The 22,806-nt window shown below is 43.2% G+C and overlaps 1 protein-coding gene across 3 annotated transcripts in view; it reads left to right on the top strand.

Moving 5' to 3' along the window:
* Positions 1 to 464: 464 nt before the first annotated feature.
* Snx27 (sorting nexin 27) overlaps positions 465 to 22,806 on the top strand; it is an 81,088-nt gene continuing 58,746 nt past the window's right edge. Inside the window, exon 1 of one of the 3 annotated variants that reach the window (XM_038311527.1) lies at positions 465 to 953. In XM_038311527.1, the coding sequence (XP_038167455.1) occupies positions 649 to 953 (305 nt within the window). In that variant the 5' untranslated portion in view covers positions 465 to 648. The remainder of the gene's footprint in view (positions 954 to 22,806) is intronic. The other 2 variants (XM_038311529.1, XM_038311528.1) reach the window with 2 other exon arrangements.

Raw genomic sequence — 22,806 nt, 5'->3', positions numbered from 1 at the left:
AAAACAAAGACAAAGGGAACAAAGTTAGCTTCAGCATGTTAGTTCTGACCCACCAAGGAATCATGTAACAGCTCTGATGAGTGCTATTTCCTTAAAGGATCAGGGACTAAGACACTCTACTTGGAAATGTTGCCATTCTACAGAAAGGAATAAAGTAAGCCAGGCGGTGGTTGCACATGCTTTTAATTCCAACACTTGGGAGGTAAAGGCGGGAGGATCTCCAAATTCGAAGCCAGCCTGGTCTACACAGTCAGGGCTACACATAGAAGCCCTGTCTCTAAAAACAAACAAACAAAAAACAAAACAAAACAAAGCAAAAGATGTTCACCATCCAACCAAGAAAACCCCTAATAGAATCCAAAGCCCAATAAACCACAACTCCCAGAAGGCTTTGTTCCCGGATGCGTCATGCACCAACTCCCCCCCCTCCCCGAACTACATCTCCCAGGAAGCCCCACAGCACCCAACCGTCCACTTCCCCCGCCCCTGCTCCTCTTTCCCCCGCAGCGCGGTGGCCGGCTAGCTCCAGCGGTCGGCGGAGCGGGCGCGCGCTGGGGTCGCGCGGCTGCCGAAGGGGGCGGGCGCGCGCAGGAGTAGAGGCGTAGGGGGGCGGGGGACGGCTCGCTTGCTCGCTTGCTCGCTCGCAAGATGGCGGACGAGGACGGGGAAGGGATTTACCCCTCAGCCCCTCACCGGAATGGAGGCGGCGGCGGAGGGTCTGGGCTCCACTGCGCCGGGAACGGCGGCGGGGGAGGCTGCGGCCCGCGGGTCGTGCGCATCGTCAAGTCCGAGTCCGGCTACGGCTTCAACGTGCGGGGCCAAGTGAGCGAGGGCGGGCAACTGCGGAGCATCAACGGGGAGCTGTACGCGCCGCTGCAGCATGTGAGCGCCGTGCTGCCCGGGGGGGCGGCCGACCGGGCCGGGGTGCGCAAGGGGGACCGCATCCTGGAGGTGTGAGTATCGCGGTCGCCACGCCCCGTCCCCTTACCCTTTGCCTGTCCTGACCCCCCACCCTGTCACTCAGGCCGCACCTCCCCCAGCTCGTGAGCCTGCCGCGACCCTCGCCCCCGGCGGGCCTTCGCGGCTCGGCTTGGAGGCTTCTTCCTGGCGTCTCCAGTTTGTGCCCTTGCCCCACCATCCCAATGCTCTCCCCGCTGTCCCCATGCCTTTGGCTGCTCTCAAACCCTTTGCCTTCTCCTGTGGCATGCTGGTTTCTGCTCTGTACTGACCCAGCCAGTACTGTATCCTCCCCAAGTTCTCATCTTTAGCATCATAGTTTCCTGGTCTCTGCCACTCCCCTCAGACCCTGTGGACTGTCCCTTCTGCCCTCTAGACCCGGTAGGATCTGTGGTCAGCTGCTTTTCCTCTGGAGGCATCATCTCTTCCCCTACCTTAAGCCCCCCCCCCTTTATTTTCTTAGTTACTCCCCCGTTATGGTAAAGCAAACCGACATTTTTGTATCCACCGCTTGGCCTTTTCTTTCCTCTTTGTAGTCATACCATCTCGAGTATACCGTATCATCGCATGCGTTTTTTGGGGGAGGGGTTGACACTAGTTTTTCTTCCGATCCTGATATTGCAACCTAATTTCCAATCTGATTTTTCCATGGCCACATTTCTCTGAGTGCGCCCCTTTTCTGGCTTCCTGTCTTCCCACGTGCACACTCCTTACACTTCGGTAGTGCTTTCCTAGCTCCTACTCCCCCCTCCCCCCCAACTGCCTTAGGTCTTTGCCTTCTCCATTTTCCTCCCGCTCTGTGCTGTTGCAATCCTACACTTTATCTTACTTGTTCCTCCAGATAGCTTTCCCTTCTCTTTGTAAGGCCCCTTCTGCTCTCACAACTACCTTCTGCTGCAGTGGCTTCCTTCACCATACTCCTTTAGCTGGCTCGCCGTCACCACAGCTCTTAAAGTCTTAAAGCTCCTTGTCTTGGCAGTTTCAACCCAGACCTCCACTGCCCTAAGCTGTGTTGTGCTTGTGAGTTTGTACTTTGTACTAAAATTGTATAGTGGTTGTTGGCCGGCTTGTAGGTGCTGTATGCATTCATTGTCTCCATCCTCCTTCAACCTAGAATTTCTCTACTGCATCTATATCGTATCCCCCGCCCCTCAATACACACATGACACCTGGGCTCAACCCTTCCATGATGGAATTTTCCCACGTAAATCTTTTTAAACATTTCATTTTAATTACAAGTTTCACAGCAAAGCCTATTCGCCTAAGGTCTGTACTGCCTGTATCTTCCAGAGGAGTCGGTTCCCTTCTTTCCACTTTTGTGCCCATTACTCTTGCTCTGTGGAATCATTCCTTCTGCTTCCTCATCTTTCCACCCCAAGAAGGAGTAGCTCACTGACGCGTGCTTGTGGAACTTTGTACATTTCCTCTGACCTTTCTGGAAATAGATGCTTGCTTTTTTTATTACTGTATTACAGGCTATTTTCTAATATTCTCTGGCAGTGTATTCTTAGTCTTTGTGGGAGCCTTAAGGTACTGACTGCAGTAATGACTTTTGATGCTTTGTACCTGAGTACCCAGGTATTTATTTTCTAGACAACCCCAAATCTGCGACTGATGATTTTTTTTTGTTAGAAACTTTTAGAGTTATTTTGCTTTCCCTTTGGAAATTAACTCAGATTCAGCCTTTTATTTTTAGATTTGCAATATATAAAAGTTATAAGTGTGTTAAAGTTCTAGGTCATTTGCTTTATAGGATCCAAAACAATGAAACTGCAGCTAATGTCATCTACCATGAGTGCGTAAGCCAAGAGATACAGTTGGTGGCTTTTTGCCTTTATTGCAGTCTTCAGCAGAGAGCCCTGCTGTAAAGGAGTCATTGCAGCAAAGATATGAGTGACCCTGTGGACCCCTGGGAGAGGGCTTTGCCTTGGACCGCAATACAGGCCAGGAACCTAGAAGTAGAAGCTAATGTTTTGGTACTGTCCTTGGGTGAGAGTAGTTTTTGTCATTTTAGGTGGCAGGGGAAAGAAACACTGCCTGGAGAAATTCTCTCTGGAAGGCCGATGGTGATAGAAAATCTTCATGGTCTTGCTTTGTCCCCTTCCAGCTGCTGGTGTTCTGATCTCCAGAGCCTTTGAAACTTCTATGGTGCTGTTGTAGAAGTAGTAGTAGTGACAATTCTAAGCTGGTCGATAACATCTGAGACCTTAGTATGTCTCTCCCTCCCTCCCCTTTGGTTTTCAAGTCAGAGGAGAGAAATCAGCTACTAACTTAGCTTTAGAGACTTATTTGAGGCAGGGTCTCGTGTAGCCCAGGCAGACCTCACATTCACTAAGTAGCTTAGAAAGACCTTGAGCTTTTGGTTGTCCTGCCTCTACCTCCTGAGTGCTGAGATTGATGACAGGTGTGTGCCATTTTGTTGGCTTCATGTGGTGCTGGGATGGAACCCAGGGATGCAGGGCTTCCAGCTTGGTAGGCAAGCACTCTACCAACTCAACTATATTCCCAGCTTGAGCTCTTTAATTTGTCTTCTTACTCAAGTTCTTAACCTCTCCGTTGTCTTGGGAAAGCTTTTGATGTTGATGTTGATGAATACCAAGCAGTGGAGTCTGAGTTAGGCATAGGTGGATTATTACTGTGTACCTTTAGGATTATACACCAAGTCACAAGCGGGTGTCTGGACCTTGATAACTGAGCTTGGAGAGTTCTCCCTATTTTTAAACTCTTCCTGATGCACAGCTCTTACTCCAGCCTTCGTGTTGCAGTTTGACAGGTGGTAGAGGTGTGAGAGACCAGTGCCTGAGATTGAAGTGGACACAGACCTGAACGTTAGTAAGAGGACCCGTTTCTTTGTGCTGCTCCTAGTCTGCTTACCAAGGCTCGAGTCCTGGGGTAATTGTCAGCTGGGGCCAGTATTGGCTCACTTTCTGCTTTTTCCTTTTGAGGCTGACTAGATTGTGACTGGCTTAAGAGAGAATCACGTTCCAGGACTTGGTACTGCAGTGTGAAGAAGCCCGCTGGGCTCTAGATTTTATTATAGATGGGAGGTTTTCTTGACTAACAATGTTAGTCTCCACCTTATAGTTTTCCCAGTCTAATGTGTACTAAATGTCTTCCCTTTGATGTGCACATATCTTGAGGCCATTGTGTGAAAGATGTTTTCAATAAGCAGAACCAAAATCTTTGCACTAATCACATAGTATGTGAAGTAACTGGCTTCAGGTTAATTTCTGTAAGGTTAGACTAGGTGTAAAGACACTTGATTGATTTCTTGACAGTTTCCTTTTGGAGAGTTGCAGTGTGTAGTGGATTTGGAGCTGCCTATTATGTACTCAGGCTGCATTTGAGATTATGTTTGTATGTTTTTGGCCAGGTACTGGGATCTTTGTGTATGTGCACATATAAATGCACAAGGCACACTTTGAGGGGTTCTAAATATTGGGGCAAATTTTCATGTCTCTACTTCTATCTCCTCATGGGATGGCTGGGGTTACAGACATTTTCACAGTGCATCCAAACTTGAGGTGGGTTCCAGGAACCGAACTCAGGTGGTCAGACTTGCACAGCATGCACATTGCTAAAGCTGATCTGGGGAGTGTGCATTTCAAGCACGGACCCTTAGGGTTGGCTTGTAGGCATTCCAAGTCATGATGCATGTGAGAATAGTCAGAGAGTATGTGCCTTCCTTCTTAATAGCTACCTGGTAATGTACCATCAGCCATTCCTTGTTAAGGTAAAGCATAAGATGAATTATGTTGTATGTGACAATTTGTTTATTGAAGGATTTTTTTTCCTGTTTCATGTGAATGTTTGAAAATCATTGAACAAAGTGTTTGATGCAATAAGTATTTTTACAGTTGAGTGAGTCATGAAACATTGACTGTTAAGTATCTTAAGAGCCTTTTAAAAAATTGACTGATTTTTCTTTGGCTCAGATATTCCAGGTAGACTTAGATAATAATGTTTGAAATGATTGTCGAGCAAAGGGAATGATGGTGGCAAAGTTCTCACACTTTGGTATGCACAAGAACCACCAGGGACAGTCGGAAGCACAGGTCTGCAGGGACACTGGTGTCTGCGTCAGGCTAGACATTTTGTCCCTCCTTTGCCTGGTGTAGGGAATGGAGCGCACATGCTAAGCCACATTCTCAGAACAACATGATGGTTATGGACTGTTCTAGACTGTTCTCAGCTCATTGTGCTTTATCATTATGGTTATACTGGTAGTCAGTAGCTAGGACTTGGCTAACAAATAGTGACTTATTAAGCGTGGAACTCCAGAGTAAAGGGAAGCCAGTTCCTCAGCAAGTAGTCTGTACAGTTGTGCTTCCTTCCGTGGAGCTTGCTGTCGTCCTGCGGCAAAGGTGTACAGTTAAGAGACAGAACAAAGGATGCCGATCGCTGTGTCAGTTTGCAGTGTCTGCTATGTTACAGTTTGCAGTGCGGTGCCTGTGCATTGGAACTTCAGGGCTGCCTCCTGTAGGGAGCTTCAAAGCTTCTCAGGGCAGAGACTGTGTTGACTGTTATGTGTATTGAATCCCTAGCCAAAAGTGCAGTGGTACCTTGGCTTTCTTCTGAGTATTTGCTGAATGGATAGGAGTAAATTAGCCCTGTTTTGTGAGGAGAAAGGGTACTGCTTTGAGTGACAGCCAGAATTAAATCCAGCTCTTAAGTTTCCTTCCCATTTTTAAAATATGTTTTAGTTATTGACTGTTAATAGTCAAGTTCCTAATTTTTATTCTTTAGAAGTTACACAGATCTATATAGTGTATCTTGATCACATCTATCTCAACTTCTCCCAAATCTACTTAGGAATCTCTCATGACATCTCCTTCCCAACTTCATGTCCTTCTATAATTAATTAATTATATAATTTAATCGAAAAACCAAAAATTATTTTTTATATGCATTGGTGTTTCACCTGCATGTATGTCTGTGTGAGGGTGTTGGTTCCCCTGGAACTGGAGTTACAAACAGTTTTGAGCTGCCATTTGGATGCTAGGAATTGAGCCTGGGTCCTTTGGAAGAAGAGTCAGAATTCTTAACCACTGAGCCATCTCTCCAACCCTCTAATTTTTAAAAAATTTTTTAAATTTTTTATTTTTTTGGAGACAGGGTTTCTCTGTGTAGCTTTGGAGCCTGTCCTGGAGCTTACTCTGTAGACCAGGCTGGCCTCGTACTCACAGAGATCTGCCTGCTTGTGCCTCCCAAGTACTGGGGTTAAAGGTGTGCACCACTACCGCCTGCCCCCTTCTAATTATTTTTAACCCACTCAGTCCAATTAGTGCTGTGCATATGGACATGGATGTAGGTCATCTATTGGGGCACCAGGGACTCTCCCAGTGGTAGTATTCTTGGCTGTATTCTTAAAGTAAGTTCCTCCCCCAGTCGTCAGCTGCCTGTAGCTCCACAGCTGGGGGTGGGGACTTTGGATAGTACACTATTCTTGATGGCAACTAGCCATCAAGTTACTTTCCTGTAAAAATGGATAGCAGTTGAACTTTGTTTCTGTTTGTGAAATGTGACTTATGTTTTTATTTATCCTTTATTTCATGTTGTTAATTTGGATGAGAGGCGGGAGTCTAAAGCAAGCTTTCTTTGCCCTTGCTGTTGCTGCTTTTCTCTGTTCCTAGCAAAGGAAACATGACAGCCATCCTTGTTACTTCAAAAATAAGTTTTGTCTCCTGAGTGAGGTTGCAAACAAGCAATAGTAATTGAAAATGCTCTTACCTTTCCTTGGAAATCACTTGTGTCGATTGCTGTGACCAAGACAAGGACTTTCAGGCGGTGGTGGCGCTCACCTTTAATCCCAGAACTCAGGAGGCAGAGGTGGGCAGGCCTCTGTGAGTTCGAGGCCAGCCTCGTCTAATAGTGAGTTTGAGGCCAACCAGGGCTACATAGAGAAACCCCATCTAAACCCCTCCACCCTTCTACCCCACCCTTGAAAAGAGAGACTTTGATTAGTAGCATAAGGACTAATTTTTAATTTGTGGTGGACTTTTCAGCCACCACTATTAACCACCACTAATAGTTAATTTTAGTTTGTTTTAGGTGAGGGCTTTATTACCATGCTGCCTTGGATAAGTATTTTAGAAGCTGAGCCTCAGCGGGAATAATTCTTATGAAATGGTAGATAAAAAAGTTAACTGACAAGCAAACATTTTAATTTATGATCACAGCAAAGTGCTTTAAGAACATAATCTCTGGTAAGATTATTCACTGGTCCTCCCGGCGGTGGACCTTTCGTCCACGCCTTTATCCCAGCTCTTGGGAGGCAGAGGTAGGTGATCTATGTGAGTTCAAGGCCAGTCTGGTCTACAAAGTGAGTTCCAGGACAGCCAGGGCTGTTACAAGAGAAACCCTGTCCCGAAAACCAAACTAATAAATAAATAAATAGATAAATAGATAAATAAATAAATAAATATTCATTGGATGATGGCATTACTAACAAAAGGTATATTAGTAGTGTGCATATGTGTGACTACACTCACACATGTATGGGTATTCATGTGTGCTGCAACATATGTTATGATGGTTAGAAGATAACTTTGGAGTCTGCTTCCTTTCCTTTCACCTTTATGTGGGTACAGGGAAGAGAACTCCGGACAAGCCTTCCAGGCAAGAGCATTTCCCAGTGAGCCATCATGTTGCCAGCCCGCTGTTTGGGTTTTGTTTGAACTGACTAGTTCATCCTGAGGATGCTAGGCCGTGTGCCTGCTAGGCAGGTGGTCCACCACTGTAAGTGTATTTTTTTCTCATGTTGGCCCACTTCATGTCAGCTGGTTCCACTGTTAGGCACAAACTGTGTGTCAAGTATCACTAGGCTTGTGAGTCAGAAGTCTGGCTCTCTGCCCTTGAGAAGCTTGCTTTGCAGTGGGGGAGGTACTAGAAATAGTTTACTCTGTGAAAAGCAAAATAAAGTAATGGAGGTGAATGAGGAACGGAATGGGAATTCAGAGGAAAGAATGGCTTCTCTGAAGATTGATAAGAGGTTAGGTGGTTCACAGAAGGCTTTTATTAAAAGTTTTATTAAATTTTATTAAAATTTTAACACAGTTAAAATTGTGTGTTGTGAGCATGCGGCAGACACAGTGCTGTGTGTAGGTCAGAGGACAGCCTCATCAGGAGTAAATCCTCTCCTCCCACCATGGCTTCCTGGGATTGAACTTCTGAGGCAAGTGCTCTTTCCCATTAAGTCTTCCTCCCATTGGCTCCTACAAAAGGCTTTTAAAGGGAAACTGAGGGACAAGTGTAATCTCAGTAGTAGAGAAAGAGGAAGGGTTTCATAGGCTTAGAGTCTATGGGAGGAAGATGCAAGAAGTTCTTAAGATTGTAAAGGTCCTCAAGCTGCTGTGTGCAGGCTGGTGCCATGGAAACTGGAAAGGAAGGTTAAAATGAAATACAAAAGGCCTTGAAAGCAATGCCAACAAGTTGCTTCCCTCTCTCCCCCACCAGACAGAGTTTCTCTATGTAGCCCTGGCAGGCCTGGAACTCACTCTGTAGACTCAGGGATCTGCCTGCCTCTGCTGGGATTAAAGGCCTGAGCAACCACGCCTGACTAATAAGTTTGGATTTTGTTCTTATGTACTGAGAATACAGTTGTGTATATATTTGTACCCATAGTTTCCTGCAAATTTTGCTTTTATTTGGTTGAATACATTTCCGTGACTGGAGAGGAAAAATTGCTACTAGAGTTAAAAGAATTTCACACCATTTTTCCCTCTGGGACTGTCTTGGACTGTATAAGGATGGGAGCTGAGAACTAGGAAGCTCTGGTACCCAGTGCTAAGAGCAGCCGATGAGACGCTGCCTTTCATTTGATTCCACACTTCCCTGCCTAGTCCGCCCAGCTTCTGAAATGTCTGTTTCCTGTCACCTTATGTTGTAAGTGACTGTGCCTATATTTATCACTGCATTAACAGCGCCTTCATCCTCATGTGCTGTGGGGCCCTGCCTCTCATGCCTTGTTGTAGCTATGCTTTTCTCTGTCTTTTACTGCAAGATGCTACCTGGATTTAAATCCTTTCCATTGACGGTGCTGGGGAGATGGCTCAGGGGTTAAGAGCAGTCACTTTTTTCCTACAGGGCCAGAGTTCAGTTCCCAGCACCCAGATTGCAACTACAGCCATCCCCTTCAGCTCCAGGGGTCTGATACCTACATCTGGTTTCTGGGCACCTTTGTTGACCCTCATTTACGTGAGCACACAGAGACCTACATAAAAATAAATCTTAAATCTTTTGTTTTGCCGTAGCCTGTTGGGAGTTGAGGTGACTAAAGATGAGAAGTTGATATGATATTAAAATATATACCTAAAGTCTGTCTTCAGGTGAATTTCTGCCGGTCAGGAATGTGTTTTGTGAGATGCTCTTAGTTAACCGTCAGGCACTCTGCGAGTCATTTCTTACTACTGCCTCTGCCGGCCCAGGAAGGTTCCCCAAGGAGCTGTTCCCAGCACTGGGTATTTGAGTTGCTAAATGAGACCTTGTGTTTGAGTGTCCTTATGTTCCTTCTCCAGTGGACTTCTGTTATTGTGAAAATGCTGCTTTTTTTTTTTTTTTTTTTTTTTTTTTGTGACAGTAGCCCAGGCTGGCCTCTAACTCACTACTTAGTAGAAGCTGGTCTAGAACTCTCGATCTTTTCACTTGCATATTACCACATGCAACTTTGTTTTATTAGGTTGCTCAGACTTGCTGTGTAGCCAGGTAGCCTGCCCTCTATGTTCTTCCATCTCTACCTGTTGAGCCATTAAACCCAATGGAGAAACAAATATGGTGATTTTTGTTTGTTTGTTTTTTGGTTTTTTGAGATAGGGTTTCTTTGTATAGTCCCGTCTCTCTTTAAACTTGTTCTGTAGACTAGGCTGGTCTTTAACTCAGAGATCGGCCTGCCTCTGCCTCCCAAGTGCTGGGATTAAAGGCATAGGCTACCACCACTCAGCAAAAAACATCTTTTAAAAAAATGTTTTGTTTTTACTTAAGCTATCAAAAACTTGTTTTGGTGTGTGTGTGTGTGTGTGTGTGTGTGTGTGTTGGAGTCAAACCTAGGGTCTATGTATGCCAAAACACTCATCTTTTTTTTTTTTAAGTCAAGATTGTTTTTCTTAATAATTTATTTTATTTTATGTATATTGGTGTATTTCCTGCATGTATGTCTGGGTGAGGGTGTTGGATCCCCTGGAACAAGTTTACAGCCAGTTATCAGCTGCCATGTAGGTGCTGGGAATTGAACCAGATCCTTTGGAAGAGAAGTCAGTGCTCTTAACCCACTGAGCCATCTTTCTAGCCCCTCATTCTTTTTTAAAAACTTTCTTTTTATTTACTCTTGGTGTCAGGGCCAACTCTTTCACCTGCCCCAGGTGTTGATGGAGGGGACACCCCCCACACCCCCATGCTCATGCCTCCACATGACAGATGAGTAATGGGAAACAGCTCTTTCATGCTCACATCAGGGCTGGCTCTCTCACCTCTGCCAGCAGGGTCGGCTCTACTGTGTTTGCTGCCTAGGCGAGTGTTGTAGCTGGTAAGGGGGTCAGGCGGGAGAGTAGGGGGTGTATCTTTCCTGGCCCTCACCACCACATGGCAGAGAAGGGATGTGGCCAGCTCTTCCACTCTCACACCCTCAGGGCTATCTCGCTTAGATCTCTTCCTACAAGATCAGCTCTACTGTAAAACATTCATTCTATTGAACTGTACCCCCAACTTTATCCAAAATGTGATAGATTTGAATGCCAGACCACAGATCAAGACTGAACTAGTAGATCTATGTATTCTATGGACTCCATACACAAGTGATTTGCTTATTTCCTTTTGAAAAGAGTGGAGCCATCTGCTTGTTAACTGCTCGTGTGGATACTCTTCGGTTGCTTTTAGGCTGGTTATTACAGAACCGTTCAATGAAAATAAGGGAATTGCTCCTTGATCCAGCAGAAGTTTCTTAAGTCTGTCTCTCTAGGTTTTAGTTAGTGTATTTTAAAATTGGGAAATGGACTGGGTATTTGGAGGTTGTGGAAGATGTGACAACCTTGGGAAGTTTGAAAATGCTCTCCTTTTGCCAGGTTTCTCATCTACAAAATGTGCAAGGTGTTTGTCTATTGAACATACTATGAGGGATATGTATGTGTATATGTATGTATGTATGTATATTAAAAGATGCTATTAACTGCAAGAGCAATAAGCCCTGGGGGCTGGAGAGATGATTCAATGGTTAAAAACACTTGCTTCTCTTGAGGATACAGGTTCAGTTTCCAGCATCCACATTGCAAGGGCTCAAACTCCAGGGCATCCATTGCTGTCTTCTGTACCTTGTGAACACACATACTCAACATGCATATACATAAATCTTCAAGCTGGGTGAGGCTTGAATTCTGGCACTCAGTAGGCAGAGGCAAGTGGATCTTCGACTTTGAGGCCAGCTTGGTCTGCATAGCAAGTTCTAGGACATCTATAGTTTATATAGACAGACCCTGTCTCAAAACAAATAAACAAAAAAGAATAAGCCTGGAATTTTACGTTCTAGTGGGAGTGAAATGAATCAGTTTGGTTTTACTATTGATAACAAATTTTGGCTTCACAGGTAATTGCCAAACTTTTTTTTTCCTTAATAACTTGATTATATTTGTATAGTCAAAAAAAATCTTAGAGCCTTATACTTATTTTTCTGAATGACAAATAGATTCATTTTCCAGAAATTTATATGCCTGAGTAGATTGTATTTGCAAATTGATTGCCTTGTAATTACAGATTTAAGGAACTTTTTATTCTTTCCTAAGCAATAAACCCTTGTTTGTTCTGCTGGAGGTGTTCAGTTGGAGAGCTGGTGAGCTTTCTGTCCTTCCCTTGCCTCAGGCAGCTGCTGTGGGAGACCTGGCAGCCAAAGGCAAAGTTCTTGTGTAGCACATTCTTCTTCAGCTTGGGAGCTTCAGGTGCTGACCCACACAGTTCATTGGCTTTACCGGGGCCAGTTTTTACTGTTGCTAAAGGTAAGTTTAGCTTGTTACATTTTTTTTTTTCATTTGTGGACCATGCCTTTAGTGTTAGATCTAAAGACTCATTTTCAAGTATCAAATCACATAGATTTTTCTACTTTTTTTTTAGAAGTTTTATAATTTTTGGAGATGGCCTCACTATCTATCTGAGGCTGGTTGTCTTAGTTAGGGTTTCTATTGCTGTGAAGAGACATCATGACCACAGCAACTCTTATAAAGGAAAACATTTAATTGTGGCTGACTTACAGTTCAGAGGTTTGGCCCATTGTTGTCATGGTGAGAAGCAAGGCATCATGCAGGGTAGACATGGTACTAGAGAAGACTTGAGAGTTTGCTGTAGAGTAATCCTCTTATACACTGTAAAGATTTGTCACTTGAATTGGTTTAACAAAACACTCATTGACCAGTAGCCAGGCAGGAAGTATAGGCAGGGTGACCAAACTAAGGGTGATGGGAAGGAACAGGGAGGAGTCAGGAGATACCAGCCAGATGCAGAGAGAGCAGGATGGGCACACTTGCCTGAGTGTAGTTAGAAAAGATACTGCCAGGTGGGTGAGTGTAAATAAGGAATATGGGTTAACTTAAAATGTAAGAGCTAGTTAATAATAAGCTTGAACTATTGGTTGAGCATTTATAAGTAATATTAAGCCTCTGTGTGGTAATTTGGGAAGTGGCTGCTGGATATTTGGGGCTGAGCAATTCTTTGACAGGAAACTTCTGCCTACAAGAGTTCTTATATCTTGACTCAATAGGCAGTAGGAAGTGGTCTGAGACACTGGGCATGTCTTGAGCATATACGAGATCTCAGAGCATATACGAGATCTCAAAGCCTGCCTCCACAGTGACACACTTCCTCCAACAAGGCCAGAAAAAACATACCTCCTAATAGTGCCACTCCCTTTGGGGACCATTTTCTTTCATTACACCACATTATACTCCCTGGTCCCTAAAGGCTTATAGCCATATCATAATGCAGAAATGCATTCAATCCAACTTCAAAAGTTTTCATAGTTTATAACAGTCTCAAACTTATTTAAAAGTCTAAAGCTCAACGTCTCTTCTGAGATTCATATAATTTCCTAACTGTAATCCCCTGTAAAATCAAAATCAAAAAGCAGATCACATACTCCAACATATAATGGCTCAGGATATGCATTGCTATTCCAAAATGTGGGGAAGGGAAGTAGTAAGGAAATGCTGGACCAAAGCAAGACTGAAAACCAGCTGGGCAACTCCCCACTCTGTATCTCCACGTCTGATGTCAAAATGCTTATTCTGTCTTTTTTTTTTAAAAAAAAACTACTTTATTTCACATATATAAACTATTTTATTTCATAGGCATTGGTGCTTTACCTACATGTATGTCTGTATGAGGGTGTTGGATCCCTTACAACTGGAGTTACAGACAGCTGTGAGCTGCGGTGTTGGTGCGGGGGATTGAACCCAGGTCCTTTGGAAGATCAGCCAGTGCTCTTAATTACTAAGTCATCTCTCCAGCTTCCTATTCTGCCATTGTTTGTTTGTTTTGAGACAGGGTCTCTTATCCCTGTCTGACCCGTAACTCTCTGTATAGATCATACTACACAACTCCCAGAGACCCGCCTGCCTCTGCCTCCTGAGTGCTGGACTTAAAGGTGTGCACCACCATGCCCAACTTGTTAGTTATGCCTTTTTATGGCAAAAAAAATGATGTTTATAATCATGGTGAATAGTATTTTTAATTTTAAATGATATAAGAAACAAAGATCTTTCTTTTTGTTTATAATAAGTTTTTCCCATGTTTACATCTCATCTTAAATTTTTTTTTTTTTTTTTTTTTTGGTTTTTTCGAGACAGGGTTTCCCTGTAGTTTCTAGAGCCTGTCCTGGAACTAGCTCTTGTAGACCAGGCTGGCCTCGAACTCAGAGATCCGCCTGCCTCTGCCTCCCGAGTGCTGGGATTAAAGGCGTGCGCCACCACCGCCCGGCCTCATCTTAAATATTTTTTAAAAATTAATTTACTCTTATTTATGTGTTTGAGTATTCTGCTTGCATATATGTATGTTTACCATGTACATGCCTTCTGCCATGGAATCCAGAAGGCATCAGATCCCTAGGAACTGGAGTTGTATACAGATGTTTGTGAGCCTCCATGTGGGTGGTTGGGAATTGAACCTGGGTCCTCTGCAAGAGCACCAAGTCCTTTTAACTGCTGAGCTACTTCTCCAGCTCCTACCTTCAACTTTTTGTTAGAAATTTAAGCTGTTTTTAATTTTGGAATATTGTAAATAAAGCCACAATGAACTGTTGGGCTATAGTTATTTGTGTAGCATATTCTCATTTCTCGTGGGTAAAGAGAGAGTGGGATTGATAGATGTGTTGTGGTAGCACAAGAAATGAGTGTTGTTTTATGTTCTTATCAGCAGTGTGTGAGAATTCTAGTTGTCCCACATCTTTGGTAAAACTTGGTGGTTTTTTTTGGTATGTTTGTTGCATGTGGATTACAATGTGCAAGCCTGTCCATCTATGGCTTGCAGAGGCCATGGGGGGGGGGGCGTTGAACTCTTACTGTATTGCTATGTGTGTTACTTGTTCTTTTGAATCAGGGTCTCTCACTGAGTCAGACTGGTAAGGAGGCTTCCTGGGGTCTGCCTGTCTCCATCCTCCACTACTGGAATTACAGGCATTTGCAGCCATGTCTTGCTTTTTATGTGGGTGCTGGGATTTGAACTCAGGCCCTTAGTCTTATATAGCACGTGCTTCACCCACTGCGCCATCTCCCAGTACTTTTGTCACTTAAAGGTTTAGCTCTTGTGGGCACATTGCCATTGTGTTTTAATGTATAAAGTTGAAAAGCATCTGATTGTTACGATTACATGAATTTATTGTCTGTTTTTAAAGGACTGCTTCTGAGGGGCTAATTCTCATTAAATTACTCTTACATGTTACAGGAGTTCAAAATATATGGTGCTTATTGTGGGGCGGCGCCTTCCCCTAGTGTGTACAGCAGTGGCTGTGTGGGGACGGCGCCTTCCCCTAGTGTGTACAGCAGTGGCTGTGTTACACTTCTATCCGTTATGTTTCATTACGATCACTCCCTTCAGTAGAGGGTGCAGACTCTATTTAGAACTTTTCTCCTTCTGGAAGTGTTAACATTAGCTCTGTAATTTCCTCAGCTGGGTAACTTTGGTTGACTTAAGTAGTAGCTGAAGCCACTTCCCTTAGCTAGCTAAAAGCTTCTCCATTGGAGTCAGATGTTGAACTCAAAGTAAAAAATGAGAATTTTCATTAAAATTATCAAGTGTATCTTTACAATGTTGAAAACACACAATTAATTTGAATACCACTTAGATTCCCAAGGAAACAAAATTCTGGTCTTATTTATGAATTTAATTATAAAGCATTTTCTTATGAAAAATTTTAGACACCAGAAGTTGAATTTTAAAGGGTACCGGTATGCTTAGTATCTTTTAATAAAATGTATTTATTTATTATTTGTTTGTTTGGTTTTTCGAGACAGGGTTTCTCTGTAGCTTTGGAGCCTGTCTTGGAGCTAGCTCTTGTAGACCAGCCTGGCCTCGAACTCACAGAGATCCGCCTGCCTCTGCCTCCCGAGTGCTGGGATTAAAGGCTTGCGCCACCACTGCCCATCTTATTTATTCTTAATTATATTAAAGTGTGTGTGTCTGTGTGTAAGCATATGTATAATTATGTCCATGCATGTAAGTGTCCAGGGAAACCAAAAAAGGGTTTTGGGTCTCCAAGGAGCTAGAGTTATAGGCAACTGTAAGCTGCTGGATGTGGGTGCTGGGTTCTGAACCTGGGTCCTCTGCAAGAGCAGTGAGTGTTCTTGACTGCTGAGCCATCTCTCCAGCCCCTATACCCACCCTCTTTTTATTCTCTTTGTTTAATCACCATATATTGATCGAATAAATTTAATAGTTCATTTTGAAGAGATGGGAAAGTATAGTTTAGTATGTCTTATCCAGCCTCAGATCCTTTTATGTTGTTTGTGGAACTTGTGTGATTCTCTTTTACTAATTTTGTGATCATTTATTTTCAGATGAATTTCTGATAGATTATTTTACAAAGAAAGAAGACAAGCAAAATTGGTGGAAGAGGTTTTATCATGATGGAGAACTCACTTCTGCCCGCCCCTTTGCTGGTGTGGATATCAGTTCTGATAACTTTATCAAGTGGCCCTTGCTCTAGAGCCACAGCTCACTTCAGTTCTCATAGCCACTTCATTAGCCATAGGTGTTATTGGCAGCTATTTATATGAGTTGGGAAACTTCCTAATACTAAGTATTTGTTCAGTGGTGTCCTTGGTATTCAAGTCTCAAGCATGTCTAATTCCCCCGAGCACATGCTTTGAATCAGATGTCTGCACTGAAACTTCCCTTTTCTCCTTTCAGTTTTTATGTCTCATGTTTGCACAAGTTTGGGGGCCATACTTAACTTGAATCTGGTTTAGTATTCTTGTGGAAAACAGTGTTATGACTAATACTTTAAAGTATTTATTGTTTTTAAGTGTGAGTGTGTATATGTGTATGAGTTTGGGGACGTGCATGTGATGGCTGGTGCTCTTAGTGACCAGAGGGCATGTGCCTCTGGAGCTAGAGTTACAGGTGGTTGTGAGCCACATGATGTGGGTGTTGGGATTGAACTTGGTTTTCTGCAAGAGCAGTATACACATGCACTTAATAGCTCAGCTGTCCCTCCAGCCCAGGACTTTTATGATTGTGAAGTCCTTGAAATTCCTGAGGAGGGAGGGCCCTGTTTCAGATCAGATGTCCTGGAGTTTTTTGCTGACTTTATTCTCTGGAGAATGAAAAAATTTCTTTCTTTGTATTAAGTTGAGGCGTGTATAGCATTTCTTCTGTAGTGGAGCCAGGTAGCTGTGTTTAGTGTGTGACACTAAACACTAGAAGTTCTTTCCTGTTTTTTGTTGTTGCTTTCTTTTTGTGATGTTGGGGGTTGAATCTAGGGCAGTGTTCTGCCACTGAACCGTATCCCCGCCCTTTGGCTGCATTTATTTTCTACTGAAGCTTTTAGGATGTTAGCCAGTTGGAAGTCCATTCTTGATAACAAAGACAGGGAACTGAAGCAGCTCCCTTTGCTCTCTGCTGTTTATAACACTCACTAAATTTTCCCTGGAGTCTTTCCTGGATTTATTTATTTTTGACACAGTCTCATTGACTCACTATATAGAGCAGACTGGCCTTGAACTCACAAAGATCTGTCTGCTTGCCTTTGTTTCTGGACTGCTGGGATTAAAAGTGTGTGTCACTGCTGGGTAGTGGTGGCGCACACCTTTAATCCCAGCACTCTGGAGACAGAGGCAGGTGGATCTCTATGAGTTCAGTGCCAGCCTGGTCTACAAGAGCTAGTTCCAGGACAGGCTCCAAAGCTACAGAGAAACCCTGTATCACCCCCCCCAATAATAACAATAATGAAATAAAAACAACCCCTCCCCCCAAAAAAAACTTGTGTGCCACTGTGTGGCCAGTTTCAGGGAGAATTTTTGTGAGTGACTCAAGGGGCAGTTCATTTCTGTTGACAACTTGGTAAAGTTGTGTTTTGAAATCAGTAGTTTGTTTTTTTTTTCTTTTGTTTTTTTTCGAGACAGGGTTTTTAACCAGCTCTTGTAGACCAGGCTGGCCTTGAACTCACCGAGATTTGCCTGCCTTTGCCTTCTGAGTTCCAGGATTAAAGGTGTGTGCCACCAGTGCCCAATTCAAATCAGTAGTTTTTAATTTTTTTTGGACCCACATATTCCTTTTTGAAACCAATGAAAGCAATGGACCCCCCCCACACACACAAGATACATGATACAAATACATTCTTATCTATAAATTTTGTAGGGTCACTAACTCCCAAGCCTATACAAAATACTCCAAGACTGAGTGGGTGACACGTGCCGGTAATGCCCACACGAGGGAAGCTGCAATAGCAGAACTCAAGTCAGGGTGTGGCAGATTGTCAGATCCTGTATGGGAAAGCTGGGGAAATGTGTTCATTTCTCCCTTGGAGGCCCTCCTACTCTTGGTTTCTTCTTTAATAAGTCTATGTTTGTTCTGCTAAAAAACAAACGAAAAAAGCTCTTTAAAGCTTAAAAAAAAAACCGCAACGGGGCTTTGGAGAGAGTCCCTGTCTTAAAAAACAAAAACAAGCAAACAAAAAACTTCTGTGAGTTCGAGACCAGCCTTGTCTACAAGAGCTAGTTCCAGGACAGGCTCCAAAAAGCCACAGAGAAACCCTGTCTCGAAAAACCAAAAAAAAAAAAAAAAAAAAAAAAAAAAAAAAAAAAAAGAAAGAAAGAAAGGGTAAGATTTGAGGATAAAGTTACAAAAAAACTTTGTTAGCATGTAGGATATTATGTTGTTCAGTCCCTGAGATGTCTTGTGTCTCCTATTTTATTGAAACATTAAAATGGATATTCGTGAAAAAGCTAATAAGGTCTTTAGGGATTTTATGCTGATTACTAACCTTTTTAATTTAGTTATTTCTGAAGTACTAGCTAAAGAATAGACGAACTCGGGGCTGGAGAGATGGCTCAGCAGTTAAGAGCATTGCCTGTTCTTCTAAAGGTCCTGAGTTCAATCCCCAGCAACCACATGGTGGCTCACAACCATCTGTAATAAGGTCTGATGCCCTCTTCTGACCTGCAGGCATACACACAGATAGAATATTGTATACATAACAAATAAATAAATAAATATTTTTAAAAATTCTTTTTTTTTTTTTTTTTTTTTTTTTTAAGGGTCACTGAGGCTTTTATTCTGCAGGTAGAACCGCCGGGGCAGGGGTCTTTCCTGTGGCCACCCTAGAGATTACACTGGGCTCCAGACACTAGCTTGGAAGTGAGGTGACAATGATTCGGACCAGTCACATGATTACAGAGCTGGGGTTTCCAGCAGGGCTTCAGGCGGTCGGGTCGGGCGAACTGAAGACGTCTAAGGAAGCAGTGGCATGGGAGGGGCAAGCACTGGGCCGGCCTTGCGCCACCTTGATGACATCAGGGACAGGGTCTAAGCAGCTGGTGGCTCCAGGGATCTCCATCCACTTTACTTGGCCAGGGGGTTCCTGAAGGACCTGCCGGCAAACTTGGCCTTGCTGCCCAGCTCTTCCTCAATTCTAAGAATCTGGTTGTACTTGGCCAGGCGCTCGGATCGGCAAGGGGCACCAGTCTTGATCTGCCCAGTGCAGAGCCCCACTACCAGGTCAGCGATGAAAGTATCCTCGGTCTCCCCAGAGCGATGGGACACCATGACGCCCCAGCCATTGGACTGGGCCAGCTTGCACGCCTGCAGAGACTCGGTCACGGAGCCGATCTGGTTCACTTTGAGCAGGAGGCAGTTGCAGGACTTCTCACTGAATATTGTATACATAACAAATAAATAAATAAATATTTTTAAAAATTCTTAAAAAAAAAAGAATAGACGAACTCCTTTGCCAACCCCTAAGTTTAGGTTTTAGTTTTTTTCTTTACCCCAGATGTCTTTAAGCACAGTGTGATGCCAGCCCCCAACTCTGATTGAGCCCAGCAGGCTCTCCACTGCTGAGCAGGACCCTGCTCAGTTTTCTTTCCTCCTTGTTTGCATCTTCTTGTTTGGCTTTTCAAATGGTGGCGTAGCTCCTGTTGCCCTGGAAGAAGAGACTCCTGCCTCTGCCTCCAGAACTGAGGTTATTTGGAAAGTGGAAATGTCATATTCTGGTTTCTCTTCAGATTCTGCAAGTTGGGACTTCCATCAGCAAAAGGACTGACTGTTTTTGGTTAAATTACTACTTTTAAGGGTTTGTTTGTAACTAGGATTTTAGTTTGAGAAATGTCAAGAGTTTTGAGGATCACAGACTTTTCTTTTGATAGAGTCTTGCCATATAGCCTGGTCTCAGAATTGAGGCAATTCTCCTGCTTCAGCCTCCTGAGTGCTGCAAATGTGCCCTACCATACAAGCTGAATTTACTTGCTAGATTGTTTTTTCACTCTTTTTAAAAACTTTTTATACATTTTTATTGATATTTATTAAGCTCTACATTTTTCTCTGCCCCCTCCCTACCTCTCGCCTTCCCTCTTCAATCTTCCCCCAAGGTCCCCATGCTCCCAATTTACTCAGGAGATCTTGTCTTTTTCTACTTTCTACTCCCCATGTAGATTAGATTATGTAAGTCTCTCTTAGTGTCCTCATTGTTGTCTAAGTTCTCTGGGATTGTGGTTTGTAGGCTGGCTTTCTTTGCTTTATGCTTAAAAACCACCTATGAGTGAGTACATGTGATAATTGTCTTTCTGTGTCTGGGTTACCTCACTCAAAATAATGTTTTCTAGCTCCATCCATTTTCCTGCAAAATTCAAGCTGTCGTTATTTTTTTCTGCTGTGTAGTACTCCACTGTATATATGTACCACATTTTCCTTATCCATTCATCGGTCGAGGAGCATGTAGGTTGTTTCCAGGTTCTGGCTATGACAAACAAAGCTGCTATGAACATAGTTGAGCACATATCCATGTGGCACGATTGAGCATCCTTTGGATATATACCCAAAAGTGGTATTACTGGGTCTTGAGGAAGGTTGTTTCCTAATTTTCTGAGACATCGCCACACTGACATCCAAAGGGGATGTACCAGCCTGCATTCCCACCAGCAATGCAGAAGTGTTCCCTTTTCCCCACAACCTCTCCAGCATAAGTTGTCATCAGTGTTTTTGAGCTTGGCTATTCTTACAGGTGTAAGATGGAATCTCAGAGTTGTTTTGATTTGCATTTCTCTGATGACTAAGGATGTTGAACATTTCCTTAAGTGTCTTTCAGCCATTTTAGATTCCTCTGTTGAGAGTTCTCTGTTTAGGTCTGTACTCCATTTTTTAAAACTGGATTATGTGATCTTTTGGTGTCCAATTTCTTGAGTTCTTTGTCTATTTTGGAGATCAGACCTCTGTCTGATGTGGAGTTAGTGAAGATCTTTTCCCATTCTGTAGGCTGTCGTTTTGTCTTGTTGACCGTGTCCTTTGCTTTACAGAAGCTTCTCAGTTTCTGGAGGTCCCATTTATTAATTGTTTCTCTCAGTGTCTGTGCTGCTGGGGTTATATTTAGGAAGTGGTTCCCTGTGCCAATGCGTTTAAGTGTACTTCCCACTTTCTCTTCTGTGAGGTTCAGTGTGGCTCGTTTTCATTGAGGTCTTTGATCCATTTGGACTTGAGTTTTGTGCATGGTGATAGATATGGGTCTATTGTCATTCTTTTACATGTTGATATTCAGTTATGCCAGCACCATTTGTCAAATATGCTTTCTTTTTTCCATTTGATATTTTTTGCTTCTTTATCAAAGATCAAGTGTTCGAAGATGTGTGAATTGATATCCGGGTCTTCTATTCAGTTCATTGGTCCATTGGTCCTCCTGTCTGTTCTTATACCAATACCAGGCTGTTTTCAGTACTGTAGCTCTGTAGTAGAGTTTGAAGTCAGGGATGGTGATGCCTCCAGAAGATCTTTTATTGCCCAGGATTGTTTTGGCTATCCTGGGTTTTTTGCTTTTCCAAATGAGGTTGAGTACCGTTCTTTTGAGGTCTTTGAAGAATTTTGCTGGGATTTTAATGGTTATTGTGTTGAACTTGCTAGATTGTTAAACTGAAAAGAAGGGAGGAAGATAGCTGAGGCCTCTCCTGTCTGCTGTTTATACACATGGATGTTTTAGATACCAGACTTCGACAGAGGTGAAGCCGTGACTGGGAACTGCGGAAGGCTTGTTGCTAAACTTAGCATTCTTCCTTTTCAGGAAGGGAAAACCCTAAAGGTTTGGAACAGAACTGAGAACAATAACCTAACTCTAAAGGGCAGATAAGCTTTAAATATAAAAGTAGTAGAGGCCAGGTGTATTTTTCCTGTTTCTTGTGAGAGCCATGGTAGGGCCCTCCAGGCCAGCTGCCCAGTGGTTTTTGCTGAGGTAGCTCATTAGGTCAGCATGCTGGGAAGGTTGTTCAGTTTTTGAGTGCTGTGAGACTCAGCATCTTTCTTGACAAAATTACTGTTCTTTCAATCTTATACTTTCCTTATTTCAGTCTTGCGTACAAGTGATCAGGCAGAAAAATGAGTAGGTTGATTTACTGTATAACTGTAGGTGTGTGTTTCTTGGTTTGGGCAGATTATACATAGTTTTAAGGGAAATGTATGGAGCAGAAAATGTGTAGATTGAATCCTGAGAGATTATCCAGACCAAAAAGGAAAAAAAAAAGAGATTATCCAGACTGACTGGAAGAACAAAAGAAGTTGGGTTATAAAGAAGTATTGCTCCTTTAAAAGCAAGAGATCAGTCTACATGCAGATTAATACTTTTTAAATATCATGATAATAACTTGCTATAAAGAAAGATTAATTTAGCCAGGCTGTGGTGGCACATGCCTTTAATCCCAGCACTTGGGAGGTAGAGGCAGGCGGATCTCTTATGAGTTCGAGGCCAGCCTGGTCTACAAGAGTTAGTTCCAGGACAGGCTCCAAAGCTACAGAGAAACCCTGTCTCAAAAAACCAAAAAGAAAGAAAGAAAGAAAGAAAGAAAGAAAGAAAGAAAGAAAGAAAGAAAGAAAGAAAGATTAATTTGAAGATATGGGGAAAATGAAAATATAATGTAAAAGAACTGTCTTGGGGATGATCACATGTGTACATGCACGCGCACACATTAGTCTCTGTAGAGGGAAGTTTTTGGTTTTGGTTTTGGTTTTTCAGGACAAGTTTCTCCCTGTATCCCTGGCTGTCTCTTAACTCACTCTGTAGACCTGACTGGCCTCAAAGTCACAGAGATCCACCTGCCTTGCCTCCTGAGTGCTGGGATTAAAAGCATGAACCACCACCTGACCGAGGGAAGTTTTTTTTTTTTTTTAGAAAAGTCCTGGGGT

The sequence above is a fragment of the Arvicola amphibius genome, chromosome 14 (genome assembly GCF_903992535.2).
Source record: "Arvicola amphibius chromosome 14, mArvAmp1.2, whole genome shotgun sequence".
NCBI lineage: Eukaryota > Metazoa > Chordata > Mammalia > Rodentia > Cricetidae > Arvicola > Arvicola amphibius.
This window is presented reverse-complemented; position numbering and strand designations above follow the sequence as displayed.